Raw genomic sequence first — 20,991 nt, 5'->3', positions numbered from 1 at the left:
AGTCCAGAGCAGTATAGGGGTCTGGCCCTAGGTCAGTCACTAGAGCCCAGACGGTGGTCCAGGCAGGCCATGCGTCCCTGCCAGCAGTGATCCAGCTTGCAGGTGAGCGGTGAGTGTGCGCAGGGGTGTGGCGGGCAGCGTCTCGCAGGGCGAGCGGGTAGCTGGCAGCGCCGGGTAGCGGCCGGCTGGGCCCCGCTCTGCCCGGCACCGCCCTCGTGCGCGCGCCGCCGCAGCGCCCCCAGCGCCCGGCGGGCGGCTCCGCTCCGGACGGCGGCGCGCTCCGGGCCGGGATTCCGCGCGCGCCGGCGCCGGCGTCCTCGCGTCCCGCCCCCCGCGCGCGCGCCGCCGAGGCCGCTCGGAGCTGCGCGAACATGGCCGAAGTCGGCGAGGACAGCGGCGCCCGCGCCCTGCTGGCGCTGCGCTCGGCGCCCTGCAGCCCGGTGCTGTGCGCCGCCGCCGCCGCCTCCGCCTTCCCGGCCGCCGCGCCGCCGCCGCCCGCCCCGTCGCCGCCGCCCGTGGCCCCCGCGCCGGCCCCGGCCCCGGCCCCGGCCCCGGCCCCCGACCCCGGCGCGGCCCCCGGCCCCGGCCCCGAGCCCGAGCCCGAGCCCGGCTCAGAGCCCGGCCCGGGCGCGGCTCTGGTGGCGGCGGCGGCGGCGTCGGTGCGGCGGAGCCCGGGGCCGGCCCTGGCGCGCCTCGAGGGCCGCGAGTTCGAGTTCCTGATGCGGCAGCCCACCGTCACCATCGGCCGCAACTCGTCGCAGGGCTCGGTGGACCTGAGCATGGGCCTGTCGAGCTTCATCTCGCGGCGCCACCTGCAGCTCAGCTTCCAGGAGCCGCACTTCTACCTGCGCTGCCTGGGCAAGAACGGCGTGTTCGTGGACGGGGCCTTCCAGCGGCGCGGCGCGCCCGCCCTGCAGCTGCCCCCGCAGTGAGTGCCGGGTCGCGGGGGGGGGGGGGTCCGCTAGCACCCCGGGGTCTTCCCCCGGTCCACGCTGATCCCCCAGGATCTCCTCTGCACCTTCCAGACCCTTGGGTGGGGGGAGTCATCCCCGATCTGCCTGGACCCCTCAGGGGTCAGCCCTGCTCGCCTGGATTCCCAGGGTCGTCGCTACACAGTCCAAACCCCCGAGGGGCAACCCCACCCCACTCGGATCCCTGAGGTCGTCCTCCGCACTGCCCAGACCTCTAGACCCTGTTCTGCATCACCCGGATTTCCGGGGGTCAGCCCCACCCCGCCCAGACTCCCGGGGTCAGCCCCCACGCTGGCTGAACGCCAGGGTCGCCTCTGGACTGCCCAGACCCTTGGAGATCATCTCGGCTCCTCCCAGTCGTCTCTGGACCGTCCATACCCCGGGTTGCCTTCCCTATACCTTCTGGCCCCTGGGGTCATCTCTGCACCTCTTGCATGCATAGGGTTGCCCCCACTTAGCCTGTATCCGGGAAATAGTACTTGCTCTACTTGGACCTCGCCCTCCAATCCTTCCCCCTCCACCCAGTCATATCAGAGGTCCTATGGTTTTCCCCTCCTGGCTGGGCCCAGCCTGGCTTGGGGGAGCTAGCCTCGGCACACCATAGCCTTGTAAGTCACCCTTTTCTGTCCTGGACCTGACTACTGCCTCTACCCCTGACCCTGCTGTCTGTCTTGGGTCCCTGTGGTCCTACCTGACTAGGACCTGGAAGTGGACTCTGTCATTCCCTTCTGGCCTGGACCCCCAGGGGGCTCACCCTGCCCGCCTTGTCTGTGGTCAGCCCAGGGTAGGACCTGTGTCTCCCACATTGGGGCACCTGGAGGTTCTCTGCCCCGCCTTGTTCTGGGCTCACTTGCACACACCCAAGAAAGGGTTGCATCAGGCTGTGGGAGAGATGTTTGCGGGGGGAGGAGGGGGGAGATGAATAATGTCCCCAAAGGCCCTAGCCCCTCTCCCACCCACCAGCTCTCAGGAGTGGGGGCTAGGTAAGAATGCACCTGGGGTTGGACAGCAGAGTGACCTGAGGAGCATGGGAGGCTAGGGCAGGAAGTCCCTGAGGTTACCTTGTGTGGAAACAGTGTGGCCCCCTGCTGCCTTCCCTGGCTGCAGGTTGGCTGGAGCTGTGGCCCTTGGTACTGGGAGACCTGGGGGTTCTGTTACCAGCTCACCTGGGGCAGGCAGGCAGGCTCCGCAGGGCATGGTGTCACCTACATATCTGCGTGCTCCCCTGATTTCCCAGACACACAGGTCTGTTCACACCAGCACTCTTGGCTGGCTGGGCTGAGATCTGAGATCAGGAATGAAAGCCTACTTAATTACCCATTTCCTCTCCTCTCAAGACACTTTCTTCTTTCTCTCTTTTCAGTAATTGCTCCTAACTCCTCAGGGTGTTGATATTTTTCCAGCGCCCGTTTCATCTTTAGGAGTTGTCCCATGACTGCCTCTTGGGTCTCTCTAGAAGGCCCTGAGTGCAGGGTATTTCTGCCTGGGTAATCCCCAGGGCTGCCAACCGCTGTCTGCCAGCCTGCTCCCCTCGAGAGAGTCCTGACCTGTTGGACTGTGTCCATCTCATGTGGAGTGAGTCTTGGTGTGTCACGACTACCTGTGGGTTTGTGAAGGCACACTAGCTTCCACACCTAGTGTGGAAGGTGTGTGTTTCTCTGAGGCTGCTGCGTCGTGATGGTCATGGCTGTGCCCCACCCCACACCCACCCCACCCTTTCAATCAGGGCCATCACCTGCCATTCTCACCACTGTCTCCTGTGGGGAGGAAGTGGCAGGCACAACCCCCACTCCTGCCCTGGCTCCGGCCGGTCCGCTGGAAAGCCCCTCTGTAATTCCCAGGTCTTTCAAGTGCTTCCATGAACCGTCGTCCTGCCTCAGGCTTCCCCATCTCCTGTGGGTTCAGGGCTGGGCCTGGCGCTGCAAGATGCTTGGGAGAAAAACCAGGCTGTCTGCTCCCGTGAAGACTGGCTCTGACCGCTAGGAAGCCCCATCCAGGGCTCACTCTCAGTCAGAGTGGGTCCGACAGCAGTAGGTTCTGGGGTGTCTCCTGGCAAAGACCCGGTTTGTCGCCGAGCCCATTCTGCAACAGCAGAGCCTCAACATGGGCTTTTCTTGGTGGTTGAGACCCAGGCGTGGGCCGCTGAGGGTAGGCTTGAAAGGCCAACCTTCCAGTTAGTAGGCACATGCTTGGTCATGTGCTGCTGCTGCCGGTGCCGTCCAGTGATTCTGCACTGTAGTGGCCCCGGGGACAAAGCAGACCCGTCCCACAGACTGTGAGTCTTTGATCTCTCGGTGGGTGGGGGGTGTTTACACTGCTGGAGTTGGCAGCCGGGCACGTAGCCATTGAGTCACCTAGAGCCTGGTTTGGGAGTGAGGTTCTGTCTGGTGGTGTAGGCTCCAGCACAGCCCTACCGCCCAGTCCTGCGCCCGCCTCACACTGTGTCTGGCCACCACTCTAGCCACCACGTCAGTCCCTCTCGTTCACTGACCCTCCGCTGTGCCAGGGCTTTAGGGGGACTCTCCTAGTGTCTTTTCAAACTCTGGGGGGAACCCCTCAGTCCACAGCACCCTCTCAACCCACCCATGAAACTCCTAGCTTGGGGGGGCACCCCGGCCGGGGAGCATGTAGCTGGGAGGGGGGTGTGCCTGACCAGGAGCATGTCACTGGGAGCACCTGCCCACCTTCCGACTGGACAAGCCCCATCTTTGCCGGGCACAGCAGCACACTTGTGGCTGGCAATGAATGGCTGGTGCCCTCCCCCCGGCGCATCTCCGCGCCAGAGCAGGCTCCAGAGTTGGGTTCCTGGGCCTGCCTCATCCAAGCTGACCGAGTGAGCGCGGGGGCTGACCGGGAGGTTTCCGTCTCGTGGAGGTAATGACTGCATTTGCTGGTCGGCGATGGTGAGGGCAGCACAGGCCGGCCGGCCAGGTCTCCTCCGGTCGTGCGAACCCCCAGGTCGCTGGGCAAGCATCAGGATCGCATACCTCTCCGCTGTAGACCTCACAGCCTCTGAGGGTCTGAGAAGGAGCCCTGGCAGAGTGGTGGTTCTGCACGGTCGGCAGTTTCCCCAAAGGGCAGACGGCTTTGGGACAGTTCTGCTCTGTGAGGCACTTACAGGGTCAGTGTGAGGCAGAGCTAGCTGACTCCCTGGCAGTGGGTGAGTGTGCTTCGGGTCATGGTGGCCTAGTACTTGAGGCTGGGTTAGGCAGGTAGCGGGGCTTGCCCCATGCTCGTCTGCAGGCCCCTCGAGTCCTGGCTCCCTCCCCTGCACCCTGCCCTGCAGTGCAATGCCCACGTTCCCACATGCTGAGCGGGCCGCGGGGTGAGCCTGGAACTTGCCCCACGCTAACCAGGAGCACGACTTTAAAACCTGCATTGCCTCTGAGGGAAAACCAACCACCAGGCCCCAGAGAGTAGACCTGAGTGGCCGCAGGCCAGGCCAGTGGGGTAGCCTGTGGTCCTCCCAAGCAGAGGGTCTTGGATGTGGACTCTGTTCAAGCTTGCTCTCCCCACAAGCCTTCTTCCTGCATTGTTGCTCTTGGGGAGGGGGTGGGCTGAAACCACCAGCTAGACCCCTGGCCCTCCCTGCTTCCACAACGCCTTGCTTATCTCTGGGGAGGGCCCCGGGGCTCAAACAACACAGGCCTTGCTCAGCGGGACGGGTCCGGGGTTCGTTGAGTTGTGGGGGGGGGGGGGCTTCCTGACTCAGCTCTAAGTGTGTCCTTTCTTCTCTGGACTGCAGCATGGACTCTGTGTTCTCCAGGGGTGGGGCTGGCTGGCTGGCAGGTGGAGCGGGAGTTGTGTTTATGGACTGGGTAAGTGGAGGGAGCTGGCAGATAGATTCCCCGGGCCGAAAGCAGGGCCATTGATCCTGCGGACTTCCTTAGGGGGCGGGGGCGTGTGCCTCCGTTACATGGGTGTTGGGTGTGAGGAGCCTTGGTGGTGCAGAGGTTTAGCACTCGGCCGCAAATGGGAAGGGCGGCGGTTCCGATCCACCAGCTGCTCCCCGGGAGAAGGATGTGCTTGTGTGTTTCCGTGAAGGTTCGCAGCCTCCAGAAGCCGACCGGGCAGTTCTTCTCTGCCCTGCATTCGGTGGAGGGCAGCAGGCTGGGTTCTCCGGAGGTGGGGGTGGGGTTAATGGCTAGAAGGTTCCTGGGTGTCACATAAAGGTTTCTACTCATCCACAGATGCCAAAAGAGCACGCAAGTCTGTCTCGTCAGAAGTACAGGCAGCATGGCCTGGGAGCGAGGGAGGGAGGCAGCAGCCGTGCCTGAACAGGGACCTCGGGCTAGTGCTCAGACTGCAGGCGGACGGTCTGGCGGCTGCGTCTGGGGAGGCCCTGTGGGCAGCTCTGCCCTGTGACAGATACAGGGGCCGTAATTCCCCGGGGGACAATGAAATTCAGAGAGAGGGAATCTTCTCACGTGCTTTTTGAAGCCCCTCCTATGTTGGGACCCAGGGTTCTGAATCAGCTCAGTGGCAGTGGATGTTGTTTTATTGTTTGGTTTGGGTTTAGGGTTAAATAGCTTCTCTGTTTCTAAATTTTCAGCATGGGCCTGTCTACATTTTTTTTTCTTTAAACAACACTTTTGGTAAAAAGAAAAGTATGTCCTTCCCAGTTCCCAGTGGTCCCAGTTACATTAAGCATGTTGTTTCCACACCCTTTATGACAGAAAATCTCTAACCTGCACAAAAATAGACCACCCCCAGCCCTTATCATGGACAGCCAGGCTCCTCTTATCAGCCCCCTCTCCTGTTGCCCCCCCCATCTTCCTCCTCCTTCCCCACCCCCAGCCGAGGCACATCTGAAAGCCCTGCACAAATCTCTGGGAGATAGGATGCTTTAAAAAAGCATGACCACACTGACGGTGCTAGTTACTTGGATCCCCGAAGGGGTCTCTGTGTTTGCGTCCTGGCTGTTCTGTCCTGTGGCTCGTCACCGGCCCCCTTTCTTACCTTCACGCCCACCTCTGCCTGGGCTCCCACAGATGGCTTCCTCCAGGATAGCTGGGGGGTGGGGTCAGGAGACACTGTTCCTGCAGCAGGTCTGTTCCCTGGTTACAAGGTAACCTTGCGGCTCAGTTTCCTGCTCAGTGGAAAGAGTATCTCAGGGGGGCGGTGTTCTGAGGCCCTAGATCTCTCCAGAAGCCAACAGCCTCGTCTTTCTCCCAGGGAGCTGCTGGTGGGGCTGAGCCACTAGCCCAGGGCCCTGCAATCCACAGGGCCGCGCCCCCAGCGCTCCCTAAGACTGCGCTGCGGCGGGTTTCAGGATTTGTGCGATTTATGACACATCTCTGACAGTCTGGCCAGATTGACGCAGGAGCAGGACGGGCAGGTATAGGAGAGAGCTTTGAAAAGTCAGGGGGTGGGGGCGGGCAGAGATGCCAGTGTCTTTTACTTCCACCCTGTTTGGAGCCCCGCCCCCGTGTGATGTGGGGCTGTGCACCCAGTGCTGGGAGAGGTGCAGACTGTTGGCAGTCAGGGTGGAAGTGACTTGGAACTACCTGATTTGGAGACGAGGTCACTTACCGTGGGCTGGCTTTGCATCTTGGGAATGTCAGTCAGGGGATATTGCAGGATCAGCAAGCCTGGCTAGCGTGCCAACTCGTGTCCATAAACACCGAGCGCAGAAAGCATCTGGTAAATGTGAGAGGAAATGCTTGATGCTGGGTGCCCTTCCAGTCCCGCCAGATGGGCTCACAGTGTCTTTTCACCTGGTGCCCGTGGCTTCTCCGGAGTCAGGTCGATGCTGGTTAGTCACAAAGCAAGGACGACTTGAGAGAGTGGGCATTCTGTGAGTCTCTACAGGGAGACAGACACACAGGGCTTTTTACCCCCATAAAGGCATACTGCCTCGGACACCCACGGGCAGTTCTCCCCTGTCCTATTGGGAGCGACTCATGGCATGAGTGGGTGTCGACTTGGCGGCATGCGTTTGGGTTTTGGTTGGGAGCTTACTTACACCTAAGATGGCACAGCAGGTAAGCACTTGGCTGCTGACTGGAAGGGTGGGGCTCTGAAGCCCCCCTCGGCCAAGGGCTGGCAGCTCCTCCCTCAAGAGTTGGAATGGCTCAGTGGCACCCCCCAGCAGCCACACCCCGTAGAGAAAATGCGGCCGGCTGAACCCACCTGATTGACAGACTCTTGTTCTTAGTGGAGGGAGCGCTGTGGCCCGTGGCTAAAGTGCCCAGTGACTAACCCACCAGGCCAGTGCCTGGAACCCACCAGCCGCTCGGTGGTAGGAAGGCGAGGCTGGCTGTGCTTCCACAGAGGCGACAGCTTCACAGGCCCTGGGGTAGGCTCGGCTGGGCTCAGCCAGAGGTCATTGCACTGCCCCCCATTTCTGTTCTGTGGCCCCTGGCCCTTGTTTTCCTCCAGAGCCACCATGGAGTAACCTGGGGTGGGGGCGGGAACGCGCATTCTCACCCAAGAACAACTTAGGGTGTACTGGCAGAAGCCCAGCCAACGGACGGTGGGGTCTGGCGTCTGTGCCAGGCCTGTCCCCCAAGGTCAAGGGCATCTGAGTGCTGCCCAGGGTTGCCCTAGGAGCTTAAGTCCTGCCTGAACCTTGTAGTCTGACTCCAGGCATTCCACGCCTTTGTTGACACCTCCCACCCCGTGCTGCCCAGTCAGCTCTGGTGCACTGAGACCCCATGTGTGCCTGAGCAGAGCCATGCTCAGTGGGCCTTCCACTGACTGCTTTTTCCGAAGTCCACCTCCAGGCCTTTCTTCTGAGGGGCCCCTGGGTGCGTTAGCAGCCCACCCAGGGTCTGGTCTTGATCTCTCAGTGCAATGTCGTCAGTTATTTCTGACTCTCAGCAACCCCGCGGGATGGGGGGACTGCCCTGCGAGCTCGTCGCTCCATGCCAGCATAGGAAGCCTCGTCTTTCTCCTGCAGAATGGCTGGTGGTTTCAAACTCTGGACCTCACACTTAGAAGCCCACCACTGGGCCACTGCCCCCCACCCCCTTAAACATGACTGAGGACTATAAGGAGCTTTTGTATGGCCTATCTGTAGCTGTTTACACACACGAGAAAGGTGAGGCTGTCTGCTCCTGTCAAGATTTATAGCTTCAGAAGCCCTGTCAGGTCCAGGTGAGTCAGCAGGAGCTTTGGGGGTTTGGGGATCCACTTTTACCAAGGTCAAAATCTCCCCCTCGTGTTTCTGAAAGGGAGAAATCCAGAGTAAAAATCTGCAAGTAATGTGGTTTTCCCCACAGTGGGGACCAGCTGAGGTGTCCAAAACAGAGGCCCTTAGCCCGTGCCCTGTCCATGGGAGTGCATCGGACCTGGCAGCTGTTTCCGCCTCTGTCTCTCACGATGAGTTGTTTCAGTGGAGTCCTGAGAAAACCCCTGTGCTGTAGGGGCGGGGGGCGCTTATGTGTGTGTGGGGGGGGGAACGACACCTAAACCTGACATGTGGTCGCTGAAGGGTTAATCACAGGCTGCATCAGACCCTCCTCAGGTCTCTACCCTGGTGACCTCACAGGACATCACATGCAGATGCCTGCAACGTGAATATTCCCATTGCCAAACCAGACCCCAAGATCTCTTGCTGCCAACGCTGGGGTTGGGGCATGAGGTTTCCAAACTGCAGGTTTTACCTGAAAAGGTGGGGGTGGAGTCGGTTAGGTGCAGCAAATAATTCCCATCATCTTCCTGGTCACGGCTACAGTAGTTCATTTCCCAGGCCGCACCAGCCGTGGCAATCCCTGCCTCATTCTACCTCTTTGATTTGTTTCCAGTGCGGAGGGCTGTGCCCAGCAGCAAAATGCACGCACGCAGTCATCGTCTCCACGTGTGCATTTCAGGGGTGCTGGCTGCACCCTCCCCTTCTCCCCTTTCCCTGTTGTCCCTCCCCTGCAGACATGAGCTCACTGCCCCTCCCCTCAAACTTCCTAGACCTCCTTCCGAGGTGCTGCTGTCAGTTTGATGGCGATCACCGTTTCTTGGTTCGTTGTTGTTTTTCAAGTAAAGATGCTTCATAGAGGAAAAGAAAAGCGGAGAGAGAGAGAGAGAGAGAGAGAGAGAGAGAGAGAGAGAGAGAGAGAGAGTGTGTGTGTGTGTGTGTGCGCGCGCGTGTGCGTGTGTGTAGCAGGGCCAGGTGCTTACCAGCCTAGGTACACTCGGTGCCTTTTACCAAAGTGTCATCAGGGATGCTCTTAGGGGGTTCCGGTCACCTTGGACAGCGCCCCTTCCTCAGCGGCACATGGCAGCTCAATCCCTGCAAGAGGCAGATTAAGCGCCCTGAGGGGGCCTTCCAGGAAGTGCCATTCAGTCAGTAACAGTCCATAAGGACCTTGTGTGTAAACAGAACAAACCTGCCTGCTCCTGGGCATCCTCTCAGTCATGGTCATGTTGGAGTGTGCTGATGCCCCTCCAAGCCACCCGGCATGGCGTCCTCCTCCCAGGCTGGGACTGGGCCCTTTTGATGACATGTCCAAAGAATGTGCGACAGGTCTCTCCACCCTCACTCCTGTGGAACATTCTGGCTGTGCTTCCGAGACAGATTTGTGGGTTCTCCTGGCATTCCTGGTGCTGCCGTACTCCTCACCAGCCACGCCCTGCTGTGTGTCCGTGCTCTGCTCCCCGTTCCACTGCCCAGCTCCCACGGGTGTACGGGTGACCGGGAATGCCATGGCTTTGGTCCGGTTATCTTCGTCCTCAGGGTCCTCTCTGCTCTCTAGCACTTGAAAGAGATGCCCGCCCCCGTGTTCGTCCTCCTCCGGTCTGCTCCAGCTCCTGCAGCCCACTCCCAGGGAGCCGCAGGGGACAGACAGCCTCTTCCTTCTCCCCTGGGACAGCTGGTGGGTCCGAACCACTGAAATCCAACCAGGGTCTCGATGGGCAGCCAGGCTGACTGACCCAGGCTGAGAGGAGCACAGGATCCCTTACTGCCCTTGAGCATTTGTGATTCCCCTGCGGACAACTTCAGAAGCATCCTTCTCTCCTGAATTCAATCCCCCAGTCCCTGTGACCCTCCCCTCCAACATCTTATTTTGTGAAATCAAAGTCTGCCCCGGAAGGCAGGAAAGCTCTTCATTGAAATTCTTTATTCTCAGCTTTTGATAAGGATTCTACTATGCAAAACAAAACAAAAAACCCATCAAACTCAACTGCCCTGAAGTTGACTTCACCTCATAGAGACCCTGTAGGACGGGGTAGACCACCCCTGTGGGTTCTCTGAGACCATGACTCATTAATGGAAGCAGAAAGCCTTATCTCTCTCTTAACTGCATCTGGCGGTCCCCAAAGCCCACCCTGCTTAGCAGCCCAGCGAGTCACTCCCTGTGCCTCCAGGTTCCTCACCGTCCACCACTGGCTCTGCAATCAAAGTATTTGGTGATGGCAGCCAGGCACTATCCAAGCCCTCTGGTCTCATGAAATAGAGGCCGTGAGCCACACACTCCACTTCTTCCTGCTCAGATTCCCGCCTCTCTTTCTCCCCGCAGGTTAAGAGAGACCAGTGGCTGTGCCCCAGGTGGCCGTGCAGGCTGCCAGGGCCCCATGCCCACTGTGTCACAAACTAGGAGACGGGACAGAACCACAAAAGGCCTTCTTAGGCTAGTTACCTGGATGTCCCTTGAAACCAGGGAACCAAGTCTCTTGGGTATTTGATTGTATCGCACCTAAGCAGCCTCAGCAGTTTGTCTGTTTCTGTCATTGATGTAAATCTGTCCTCGCTCAACTTTTGCCATGCCAACCTTTTCCAGGTGTGTGTCTCACTGACAGTGATTAGAATAGAGGACCCTGCGACCCCACCCACACTGAATGCTGCATTTAGGCACATCTGAGGGAGGTCTGGTGGGTGCACGAGCCCCTCCCAAGGCCTGCCTGTGGGAACACGGATTCAGGAGTGATGGTGCAGCCCCAGGTGCACCGACTTGGTTTGTTTGTTTTTTTAATCATTTTATTTGGGGCTCCTACAACTCTTATCACAATCCATACATACATGCATAGTGTCGAGCACATTTGTACATTTGTTGCCATCATTTTCATTTTACTTGAGCCCTTGGTATCAGCTCGTGTTTTTTCCCTCCCTCCCCGGCCTTCCCTCCCTCATGAACCCTTGATAATTTATAAAGTATTAATTCATATCTTATACTGACCAATGTCTTCCTTCATTCACTTTTTTGTGGTCCCTCCCCCTGGGAGGGGGTTATGTAGAGCATTGTGATCAGTTTGCCCTTTCTCCCCCCACCCTTCCCTTACCCTCCGGGTCCTGGATTCCCTGTGTTTCCAGCTCTTATCTGTACCAGTGTACGTGCTTTGGTCTAGCAGGATTTGTAAGGTAGAATTGGGGTTATGATAGTGGGGGGGAGGAAACATTAAAGAACTAGAGGAAAATTGTATGTTTCATTGGTGCTATATTGCACCCTGACTGGCTCATCTCTTCCTTGTGACCCTTCTGTAAGAGGATGTCCAACTGTCTACATATGTGCTTTGGGTCTCCATTCTGCACTTCCCCTCATTCACAGTGATATGATTTTTTTTGTTCTGGGTCTTTGATGCCTGGTACCTGATCCCATCGACACCTCGTGTTCACACAGGCTGGTGTGCTTCTTCCACGTGGACTTTGTTACTTCTCAGCTAGATGGCCGATTGTTTATCTTCAAGCCTTTAAGACCACAGACACTGTAGCTTTTGATAGCCGGGGTGCGCCCAGCTTTTACCAAAGATGCACGCCCCTTTGGGTTTCCTTGGATGTTGGTGGCTGCTGCGGATGGACAAACAACAAAACAAGTCCCACAGAGCGGTGCCCCTCCCAGACACACAGGAGGAGCTTCCATAAGACCTTTGGAGCTTTTGATGTGGGGGGCCCACCACTGCAGGCAACCCACCCTTGTACCCCTTAGCTAAGCTGAGTGGAGCATAGTCACACCCAAGCACATATGCTGGGAGGGGCTTGTTTTGTGTAGTCCCCTCCCATGAACTGCTTTCGGGCCTGTGGCGTGGACACAACCTGGATGCCGTCAGGACCCCTCTTGTAGGTTACCCTGAAGTGGCTGCACTTCAGGCACCGATTCTCCAAGCTGGTATTAATTAGAACTCATTCTGCGTGAAACCTGGTGTTCGCTTCATGAGGCAGGCAGGAGGCAGCGAGGCTCCCTGGAAGGTAGAAGGGCGAGCCCACCGCTGTCCCCTCCCATAACTGGGAACACTGACCCAGTGAGGCTGGGTGAAAACAGCCTCCTGGGGTTCCCAGAAACAGTGGGAGTTTGCCCTTGAGCTGTAGGGGGCCCCCATCCCTCCCCCCTCCACAGGGTCCCACCCTAATCCAGCAGTGGGGAGAATTTTACAGGGGGGGGAGGGGGGATGAGGGGAAGACTGGCAGACCCCTAGGCAATGGCCTTTCTCCGGAAGTCGTTATGCAAACCCAGATATTCCTGGCCTGGCCACCCCTGGATTAGCCTGCCAGGCACCCCAGGGAGAGTCTTGACCTCTCTGCAGCGACAGACATGGTTGGCGGCCAGTCATCTGGCCTGGCCAATGGGGTCCAGCTTGGGGAGGGTGGCCAGTGAGGCAGAGCAGGGATGCAGATGGCCACAGCTTTCTTCCTGGAACCACCGTGGGTGGGTCCTAACTGCCAACCTTTGGGGCTAGCAGTGAGCACAGGCAAACCTTTTGGGCCACCCAGGGCCTTTGGTTCTGTTTCTGTTTCATTTTCAAGAATCACACTTAGAGGGGGAGGGGTGGTGGTGGTGGTGGTGGTGGTGGTGGTGTGTGTGTGTGTGTGTGTGTGTGTGTGTGTGTCCCCGCCTGCCCCTCCGGGCCCACCCCGCCCCTCCCAGCACAAAGGTTACTTTCTGTCCCCAGCTTCCAACTGAGCACTTGTGAACATACGGAAGTGCCTGGTTGGGAGCTGATGGGGTCTCCACCAAAGGGTGACTTTATCCCGCGGGGCGGAGTAAGGCATTTGTGGCACGGGGGCACTTGTCAAACATTAACTCTGTATCCAGCCACCCTTTCTGTCTACCCGCCTGCGATTTCTAGGTCAGGGGCTGCCCTTCCATCTCTTAACTTCCACGCGTTTCGGTCGCCTTTCCTCCTGTTGTCTGGTGGCGCTGCCTGGAACCTCCCAGCACCATAGCAACCGCTCTTTCCTGTTTCCAGTGTGAGGCAGCTCCAGGAGAGGCCTCCCCGGGGCCGGGAGGAGACACCACCTGCTACCTGCCACTGTCTGGGGGAAGCAGAGACCGAGCTTTGTTCAACAAAACCTCAAACCCATCGCCGCCAATCTGGTCCCAATTTAGGGCAACCCCGAATTTACAGAGCAGAAGGACTCTAGCTCAGGAACATGGACCTCACTTGGGCTGTCACTGGGGGGCCAGTACCACCGCCTTCGTAAGTTGAGCAGTTGAACACAAACCTTGTTGCCCTAGCAGGCAGGGGCTGTGAGCCTAGTGCCTAGCTGCTAGCTCAGCGCAGACGGGGCCCTTGGCAAGTAAATGCTGGAGAAACTGACCTTCGAGGTGGGCGGTTCAGCTGCCGGCGAGTCACCGGGGCCTCTCTCCTCCCCTTGTAAAGTGGACCGACCCCACAGTACAACCCTCACCCGGTGGGTGTGCAGATCGAAGCCATCAGGCCCTTCGAGGCGTGTTGCTTGCCAGGGCCACGGTGACCGAGGGCAGTGGTCACACCTTACTCCCACCTGCATCCTTTTCCTCCTCCCCCTTGCGCCTCCCCCCACGGAGGAGGAGAATGGAGAACCATCCAGATTAACCAGTGGCCACCACGTGGCGGCTCTGCCCCGGGGGGCTTTCAGTGGCCGGTCACCCGGCCTTTCTCCCCCTCTCCCAGGTGCCTCCGATTGGCTTCAAATGCCCCACCTTAGAGCTGATAGTGGCGCCCGGGACTCCTGGTGTGGGGGCCTTTGGGGCGGGCCCTCCTCCCCTTGTCCGAGGAGCACGTGTGTGGTCGGAGCCAATCACTGGGAGCCACCGGAAGCCCCGCCTCTTCCGGCGGAGGCTGGCGCCGGACCAGGAGCCCCTGGCCCTCGTTCTTGCACTCTGGTGCAGGGCTGAGGGCGCGGTGATGCCCAGGGAAGCCACAGTCACACACACCGGCCCTGATGGTTCCTGTGAGGAGCCTCCGCAGAAGCACCTTCTGTTCGGTCCCAGGGACTCGGGGCCCCAGTTGGAGCCATGGCCCCTGGTCGCCAATGGCACTGCCCGCACAAGCCATTGTCGCCCTGTTTGCAGCCTTTCCCAGTGTTCCTGCTCGCCACGAGTCCCTTGTGGCCCGAGTAGGGCTGGCCGCTGACCACAGGTCTCACTGCTCAAGCCCTCCCCCCAACCCCACCCCGACACACACACCAAGATGCACAGCCCCGGAACCCTAAGCTGGGTCTCCATGGGTCAGAACTGCCCAGCAGCCGCGGCCGCCGCCGGTATGCACCTGGGGAGTAGGCTGCTGTTGCTTCTCCAGGACCTGGCGGTGAATGGCTGACTGTGGGTCAGGACTTGCCTCCGCATTCCTCCCTCGGCCCTGTGGATAACAGCCCACGAGTGTCACTGAGTGACTTTGTAACACACACACACACCACCACCCCCAAGCAGCTCACGGGCAGTGGGGGTCAGGAGAGATGACCGGGGTGGCATCTGAAAGCACTATTTGGCCAGCCCTGAGGGTCCACCCACAGCCTCATTGGCACCATGGGATGCCATGGCCCTTCCTAGGAGATTTCCTTAGAGATGGACCACACCCTCTTCCCCAATCCCACCAGTTTATCCCCAGCAGGCAACGGTGGGCTCATCCATCACATCCAGTCTGGGCCTCAGCTGTCCCCTCAGGCCACTCCCCAGCCTGGTCTGGTTAGAGATTGGCCAGGCTGGTTGGTGGGCTGGCGGGTACTAGCTGCCAGGAGTCAGGTGGCAGGACAGGGATGGTGGGAACCTGAGGGAGGTGTGGTTTCTGATGTAGCCAGCCTCTGAGCTGGGCTGTCCCCCTCATTCTGGAGCTGACACTGGTGATGACTAGGAGTTGGGAGGGTGGTGGTGTGGGGGGTTGTCCCAATAATTTGCTTCCTGTGTTTTCTGCCCCTCAGCCTCCTCCATGCCCAGCCCACCCCAAGTTCTGCCAGCCTCCTTCCTCCCTCCCTCCTAATGCTCCACCAGATGCCCTCCCCTGCGGCAGTCCACACCTGGGGTAGAGTCCCACCTTGGACCTTTCTGTTAGCCGGGCTCGCTTGCAGGGACTGTTCTTACTGCCCACTTCCACATCCCAGCACTTGGGGGTGGATGTGACATGGGTTCCTCAACTCCGGAGCTTCCCACATCACTCCACTCACTGCCTGCCCACCCGCCTGGCCGAGCCATGCTGTGTAGAGACGGCATTTCCACAAGCCGAGTCTGCAGCTCCGCACATTGGGCACGTCAGCCAGCGCCACTGCCCAGCAGCCAGGCGCCCTCCGTGTCAGCACACCCCACGTGGGTCACCCACCTCACACCACTGCCTGTTCGTGCAGTGCTTTTTGCTGGCCTAGGAGAGCTGGTTGTCCCATTGTGAGTTACAGGGTGCCCAGGGTGGGCCTGGACTGCCAGCTTTGCGTGGGATCTATCTGTGCCACCCCCTCCCCCAAGTTTCATCCTTACAAGTACCGGCGGTGAGTGGGGGATGCCCCGTGCGATTGGCAGTGATTCTGTGGGGGCCTCCGTCCGCAGCTCCTCACTTGGTGCAGTGCGGTTGGGGTCCCCAGCACCATCTGCAAGCACACCCGGGATGAAAGGTGCCTGGGCTATCTTCCTAGACACCGCCTTTGACACTTCACGCGGCCCTGCAGAGCCCTCTCTACAGCCTCACAGATGCCGGGGGTTCCCCAACGTGTTTCTAAATACAATCACAGGAAAACGGATTTTTTTATGGAACTGATAGCTTGTGAAAGGGCGAGTTTTAATAAAATGGGTCCCAGGCAGCACTGTGGGGTGACAGCAGACACCAAACCTCTGTCTCCCGCACTTTCTGAATACCCTGTACTCTTGATACGCTTTCACCGAATGTCGTCATTTCTTGCTCATTGTGAAAGAGAAAGCCCCACCTGTGCCCTGCAGCTCTTACATTCTCTCACTGGCTGTGGTGGTTGTGGGGTGCGGGTGAGTGTCAGTTCTGATCCATAGTGACCCTCCCCTTCCTCCTCTTCCCCCCACCTGCCATCCTTCCCACTGTTGTCATGTGCAGTGACTTCGTCAGCCCGCCCCACCTTCCTCTTCACCAAGTGTGATGCCCTTCTCCCGCACTGGTCCCTCCGGAGCATGTGTCCAGGGAACCCGAGAGCAAGTCCGTCGTCCTTGCTCCTGTCAGGAGCCTTCTGGCCGGATTTGCCGCAGCCCGTGATGTATTCCATGCTCGTCCCCGCAACCCGGCTCAGATGCGTCCGTCCTTGCCTTCTCCGACTCCCGGGTGCCTCGGACTCTGCGTCAGAGAGGTCCTCCGTCCTCAGAGTGGCATCTTTGCTCTGGGTACTTTGAGAGGGCTCTTGAGCAGGGGATCTGTCCAGTGTAGCACGTCCTGCGAGCCTTGACCGCTGCCTCCGGGGCCACTGATGACCGGTCAGGGGAAGCTCGCCCAGCTTGTCTCCGTTTGCCAGGGCAGCTGGCTGTGGGTCCACTTATGAGCACTTGGGTTTTCTTTACACGCAGACTGTGGATCCCCGTGAAGGGCTGCAGTCCTCGATCTTCCTCCATGCGTGCTCTCCCCTCAAGCCCCATCCGTACTGTGTGCCTGCCTCTGAGCATGCGCGCCCCACCGACACTTACAAAAACCTGGGGAGGAAGCACCTTGCGCTGTGCTGCTCCTTCTGAGGAGCTCAGAATGGCTGGGCCTCTCTCCACTTGGGCCGGTGTCCTGTGACACTCTCTGACCACAAGTCACAAAGGAGCCCAGTTGGTACAGTGGTTAACTGCGTGGTTGCCCGCAAGGTTTGTGTTCACCCCCAGGGGCTCCCGGTGGTGCTGCCAGCAGGACTCCCGGCACAGCCTCGGTGGAGCACGTGCAGAGCTGCTGCTTCTAAGGAACCTCCCGCCGCCCTTCCTCCCCAGACAGACCACCATCCTCGAGTATGCTTCTGCAGCACTTGGTCTGCGGCTGCTTCCTCGTTCTTGGTCCAGCTCGCAAGCTGTGAGTGATTACAAGTCCCTGGGCTTGGGTCAGGGACCCCTTGGACCTCACCGTGACCTCTTTGCCCCTGCCATAGTCTAGTGTCTTCGCATATCTTGGCTGCTGCTTCCACGAGTGTTAGTGGTCTCTGCAGTTGGGGTTCTTGCTCTTGATTCTGACCCACTGCAGCCCCCAAAGACAGAGCAGAAGTCCCCCCCCCCAGGCTTTTCTAGGCTGTCAACCTTTCAGGGGGTTCGAACTACCAGCCTCTTGGGGAGCATCTGAGAGTGTACCCATTGCTCCCAGGGCTCCTGCCCTCCCACCTGCACAGCATGGACATTTGCAAAGGGTGGGTAGCTCACTGCTCCTGCGACCACACTTGCCTGGACACAAGGGTGTAAGGGGACAGGATCACACTGCTGGCCTCCTGTTCTGGGCTCCGTCTTGTCATCGGGAGACAGCCAGGCTTGTAGTGACTGGTGCCTGTCCCTCTCCTTGATAGCGTCCGCTCTCCAGACAGGCACTCGTGAGAGTGCACCCACCCCATTTATGATTAAGCTCTGCTCAAACAGCAGGGCAGTGCGTTGGCACGGAGATGGGGATCAACACACAGGCCAGCAGCACAGGGCTTCCACTCACTGCCCTCCCTCCCGGCCTCTCACTAGGAGGCTGGCCGGTGCCAGAGCCCTGAGTGGCACGAGGTCGACACTCAACGACCAGACACAGTTGGTGGCTGAACCCACCCTGTGGCACCACCCAGGAAAGCCCTGGCCTTGTGCGGCTGTGGAGATGACAGCCAGGACGTCCCCTGGGGAAGGGTCCTTCTGTGGGGGTCTGCTTGCTCGAAGCTTCCAGGTCCTGTCGCCTCCACACATAGGTGCCAGGAAAGGCCAGACCATCTTCACCCTAGCCTAGACTTGGCTTTGGGGGTGAAGGCACCTCGGCCTCTGTCCCCAACCAGGCACGCCTGGGTCCCAGCTCAGTCTAGCCGCCTCCCCCTGCCCTTGCCATACAATTCATGTTGCCTTCCAGAAGCAGGGTGCTCACCTCACACTGCACACCCCCAAATCAGAGGGGGCCAACAGGTGTGTGGTAAGAGCTTCCTACGCCCACCCTTCTCCCCCTCCCTCCCCAGGCAGGCAGCCCATGGGCCCCTGTGCATGTGGGATGACGTCATGAGCAGGTCTCAAGAATTAGGAAAGTAATAAGAGGGTGGGCCTCTTCTCCACCGAATTCCATTGCGTCCTCAAGAACCACGGGTCACATAATGTCTACTCTGCGTCTGTGCGCCCAGTCATGCCCGGCATCCTGTACGGGTGCCCCCTCCCACCCCAGATTTGCACGCACGCTCCCTGACATGCTGTGCACACGCCGAGGGGCCTGTGGGTGGAGGTGCACACTGGTCATTTGGAGTTTGGGCTGTAGTGCACACGTGGGGTTTACTCTGAGGGACTGTTTGTGGGCCCTGGACAGACTTGGGGTGGGGGAAGCTGAGGCCAGCTGCTGCTGGTGGTGGCTAATTAATATGAATCCTACTCAGGCTGAGCTGGGGGTGGTCTCCAGGGGCCTTGCGCAGTTGTAGGTGGTCTGAGAGCCCTTTGTCTCCCCAGTCCTTCCTGTGTGGTCTGCAGGGAGGGACACTGGTCACCTCCTGCCAGAAACCCCGTCCTGTGTATGTCTTAGACCAATCTTGCGCCGGCTCCATCCAGATAAAGCTCCTTGGAGATTTCCGGACCGATCGCAGGATCTCGTGCAGGGCTTCCCTGAAGACACCCATGGTGACCTCTCGAGGTTGCCCCAGGTGGGGCCTTGCTGACCTCTGAGAATGAGGTCACCCAGTGAGTGCCCACCTGACCCACTTGGGCAGTTGGCATCAACCTGAGACCTGTGCGTGCAGAGCAGCCCTGTGGGGGACGTGTTGGCCTGGCCATGTGGGCCTCAACGCAAGGAGAACCTGGGCTTATATTAAGCTCTGAGTTTGTGCATTCACTCCAGCTGATTGCCTGTCTGTCTGTCTGTCTGTGGTGCAGCAGGGCTCTGGGTGAAGGGGCTGGAGAAGGGGGCTTCTGGGGGTGGGGTACCCCTAAGCTGCCCCTGGGCCCAGCTGCTCAGTGGCCCTGGTGGCCACTTGGTCCTTGTGGACATCAGTGTCTTCATCTGTTAGAGAAAGGGCTTGAACCTCATTTCTGAGGTTCATTTCTGACCAACTTCAAGTGTTTGTCCTGGGGTGCCCCACTCAATCCCACTCGCATTTCCCCTGACAGCAGAGTTGCCCCTTGGGGGGTTATGGGAGCAGAGTGCAGCCCCCCAGCCCAGAGCCTGGTCTTGGGGTCGGTGGCCTGCCTCCTCCGTCCTTCCACCAGTGGCCAGCCCAGCAACCAGTCTTGTCCGCACTGCCAGGGTCGTCGAGGTGGACTTCACACGATCCCTGGAGGTGGCGGTCCGTGTGTGTGTGTGTGTGTGTGTGTGTGTGTGTGTCAGTCACATAGCTGGTGGTGAGGGTCTGGCACAGCCTTCCTTGCTCCAGAGTGACCCAAGCGTTAGGGAAAGATTCTATTGGTGATCGTGTCCTGAAAACACTGATGGGGAGCAGGCCCGCCCTCTGGGCCCTGCATCGCTAGGGCTCCAGACACACACTTGGCCTAGCCTCTCAGGCGCTGTGGGCTCGCAGGAAGCACCTTGTCTCGGGGCCATATCGCGGGGCATTTTCTGCTGTTTGGGGGTGACTTGGCAGGAGTAGTGGCTGGTGCTCCTGGCAGGACGGGGGCACCGGGCAGCTCAGTGCCTGCTCCACAGCCTGACTGTGGCAGCTGTCCTTTTAACGCCAAGAAGGTTTGCTTTCCAGAACCTACGGTGTGTGTTGTTGGTTGGGTAAAGGGCTTGAGGTTTTGTGTGTGGGGTTGTGTGGTATATTACCTGAAAGACATGAGGGGGTGTGTGTGGAGGGTGAGGGGTTTGGGGATTGTGTGTGTGTGCTTGAGCGCTCCCAGGGTGTTTGTGTGTGTGTGTGTGGGGGGGGGGGTATTGCTGTCGCGTAAAGCATTCCGAGATAAGGGTGTTGGGGGCTGAGGTCTGTGTGCATTCCGTGAGTGTTGGGTGCAGCTCTCGGTCAGGGTGCAGGGCTGGCCGCTTCTGTGACCCGCCTCACTGTTCTGGGCACAAGGCTGCCACCCTCAAGGGGACCTCCTTGGCCAGAGGTGGGGGCCCTGACACTCATGTCCAGCTACTCGGGCTACACACACATCCCGGGCGTCCCAGAGCTGGTCTCTGACACCCAGGTGGCCCTTGGCCACACCCGGAATCAGGAAGTGGTTCTGGATGGGCCCCTCTGGCCCCTCCTCGGGCCGCTCACACAGCGCCCGTGTCGGGCCACCTCCGAGGTGGGGGTCTGCTTCTTTGCCGGGCCAGCAGGCTTCCTAAGGAAGCAGACGCCGCCCTCAGCTTCTCCCGCGGTTGACAGGGAGCGCTTAACCAGTGAGCCACCAACGCTCCCTGAAGAGCGCCCCTCGGGCCCCCCGCTGAGGCCCCTGGCTCCAGGGGGACCCCAACCCTGGGCCTGGCTTTGACCCAAAGCGAAACCTGCCCCGCCCTGCGCTCGGGGCTGGGGGTGCCTGTCCCTCTGCTGGGGAGGCGGCGGCGCGCACGCGCGCGCAGAGCCACTTCCGGCGGGCCGGGCGCCCCTGGGCCTCCAAATGAGGGTGTGAGCGGGCCGGAAGTGACGCGTGGGCCCGCCCTCCGCCGGGCAGCAGCCGGCCCGGGGCTGGCGGCGGGGGAGGGGGGGCGCCCCCATCTGAAGCTGGTCGGGGGCGGAGAGCCGCCGGGTCTGCATCTGCACGGGCTGGCCTTTTCAAAGGACAGTTCGTGGACACAGCACCTCCACTTCCTGCGGTTCCGTGGTCCCGAACCTCTCCTTCCTCCGCGC

The 20,991-nt window shown here is 59.8% G+C and overlaps 1 protein-coding gene across 1 annotated transcript in view; it reads left to right on the top strand.

Annotated features, from left to right (window-relative positions):
• The first annotated feature begins 371 nt into the window (after nt 1-371).
• The window catches only part of FOXK1 (forkhead box K1), a 31,110-nt gene continuing 10,490 nt past the window's right edge, over nt 372-20,991 (top strand). Inside the window, exon 1 of the mRNA XM_075527580.1 lies at nt 372-928. Coding sequence (XP_075383695.1) covers nt 372-928 — 557 coding nt within the window. The remainder of the gene's footprint in view (nt 929-20,991) is intronic.

This window comes from Tenrec ecaudatus, chromosome 12, assembly GCF_050624435.1.
Source record: "Tenrec ecaudatus isolate mTenEca1 chromosome 12, mTenEca1.hap1, whole genome shotgun sequence".
In the NCBI taxonomy this organism is placed as follows: Eukaryota; Metazoa; Chordata; class Mammalia; order Afrosoricida; family Tenrecidae; genus Tenrec; species Tenrec ecaudatus.
This window is presented reverse-complemented; position numbering and strand designations above follow the sequence as displayed.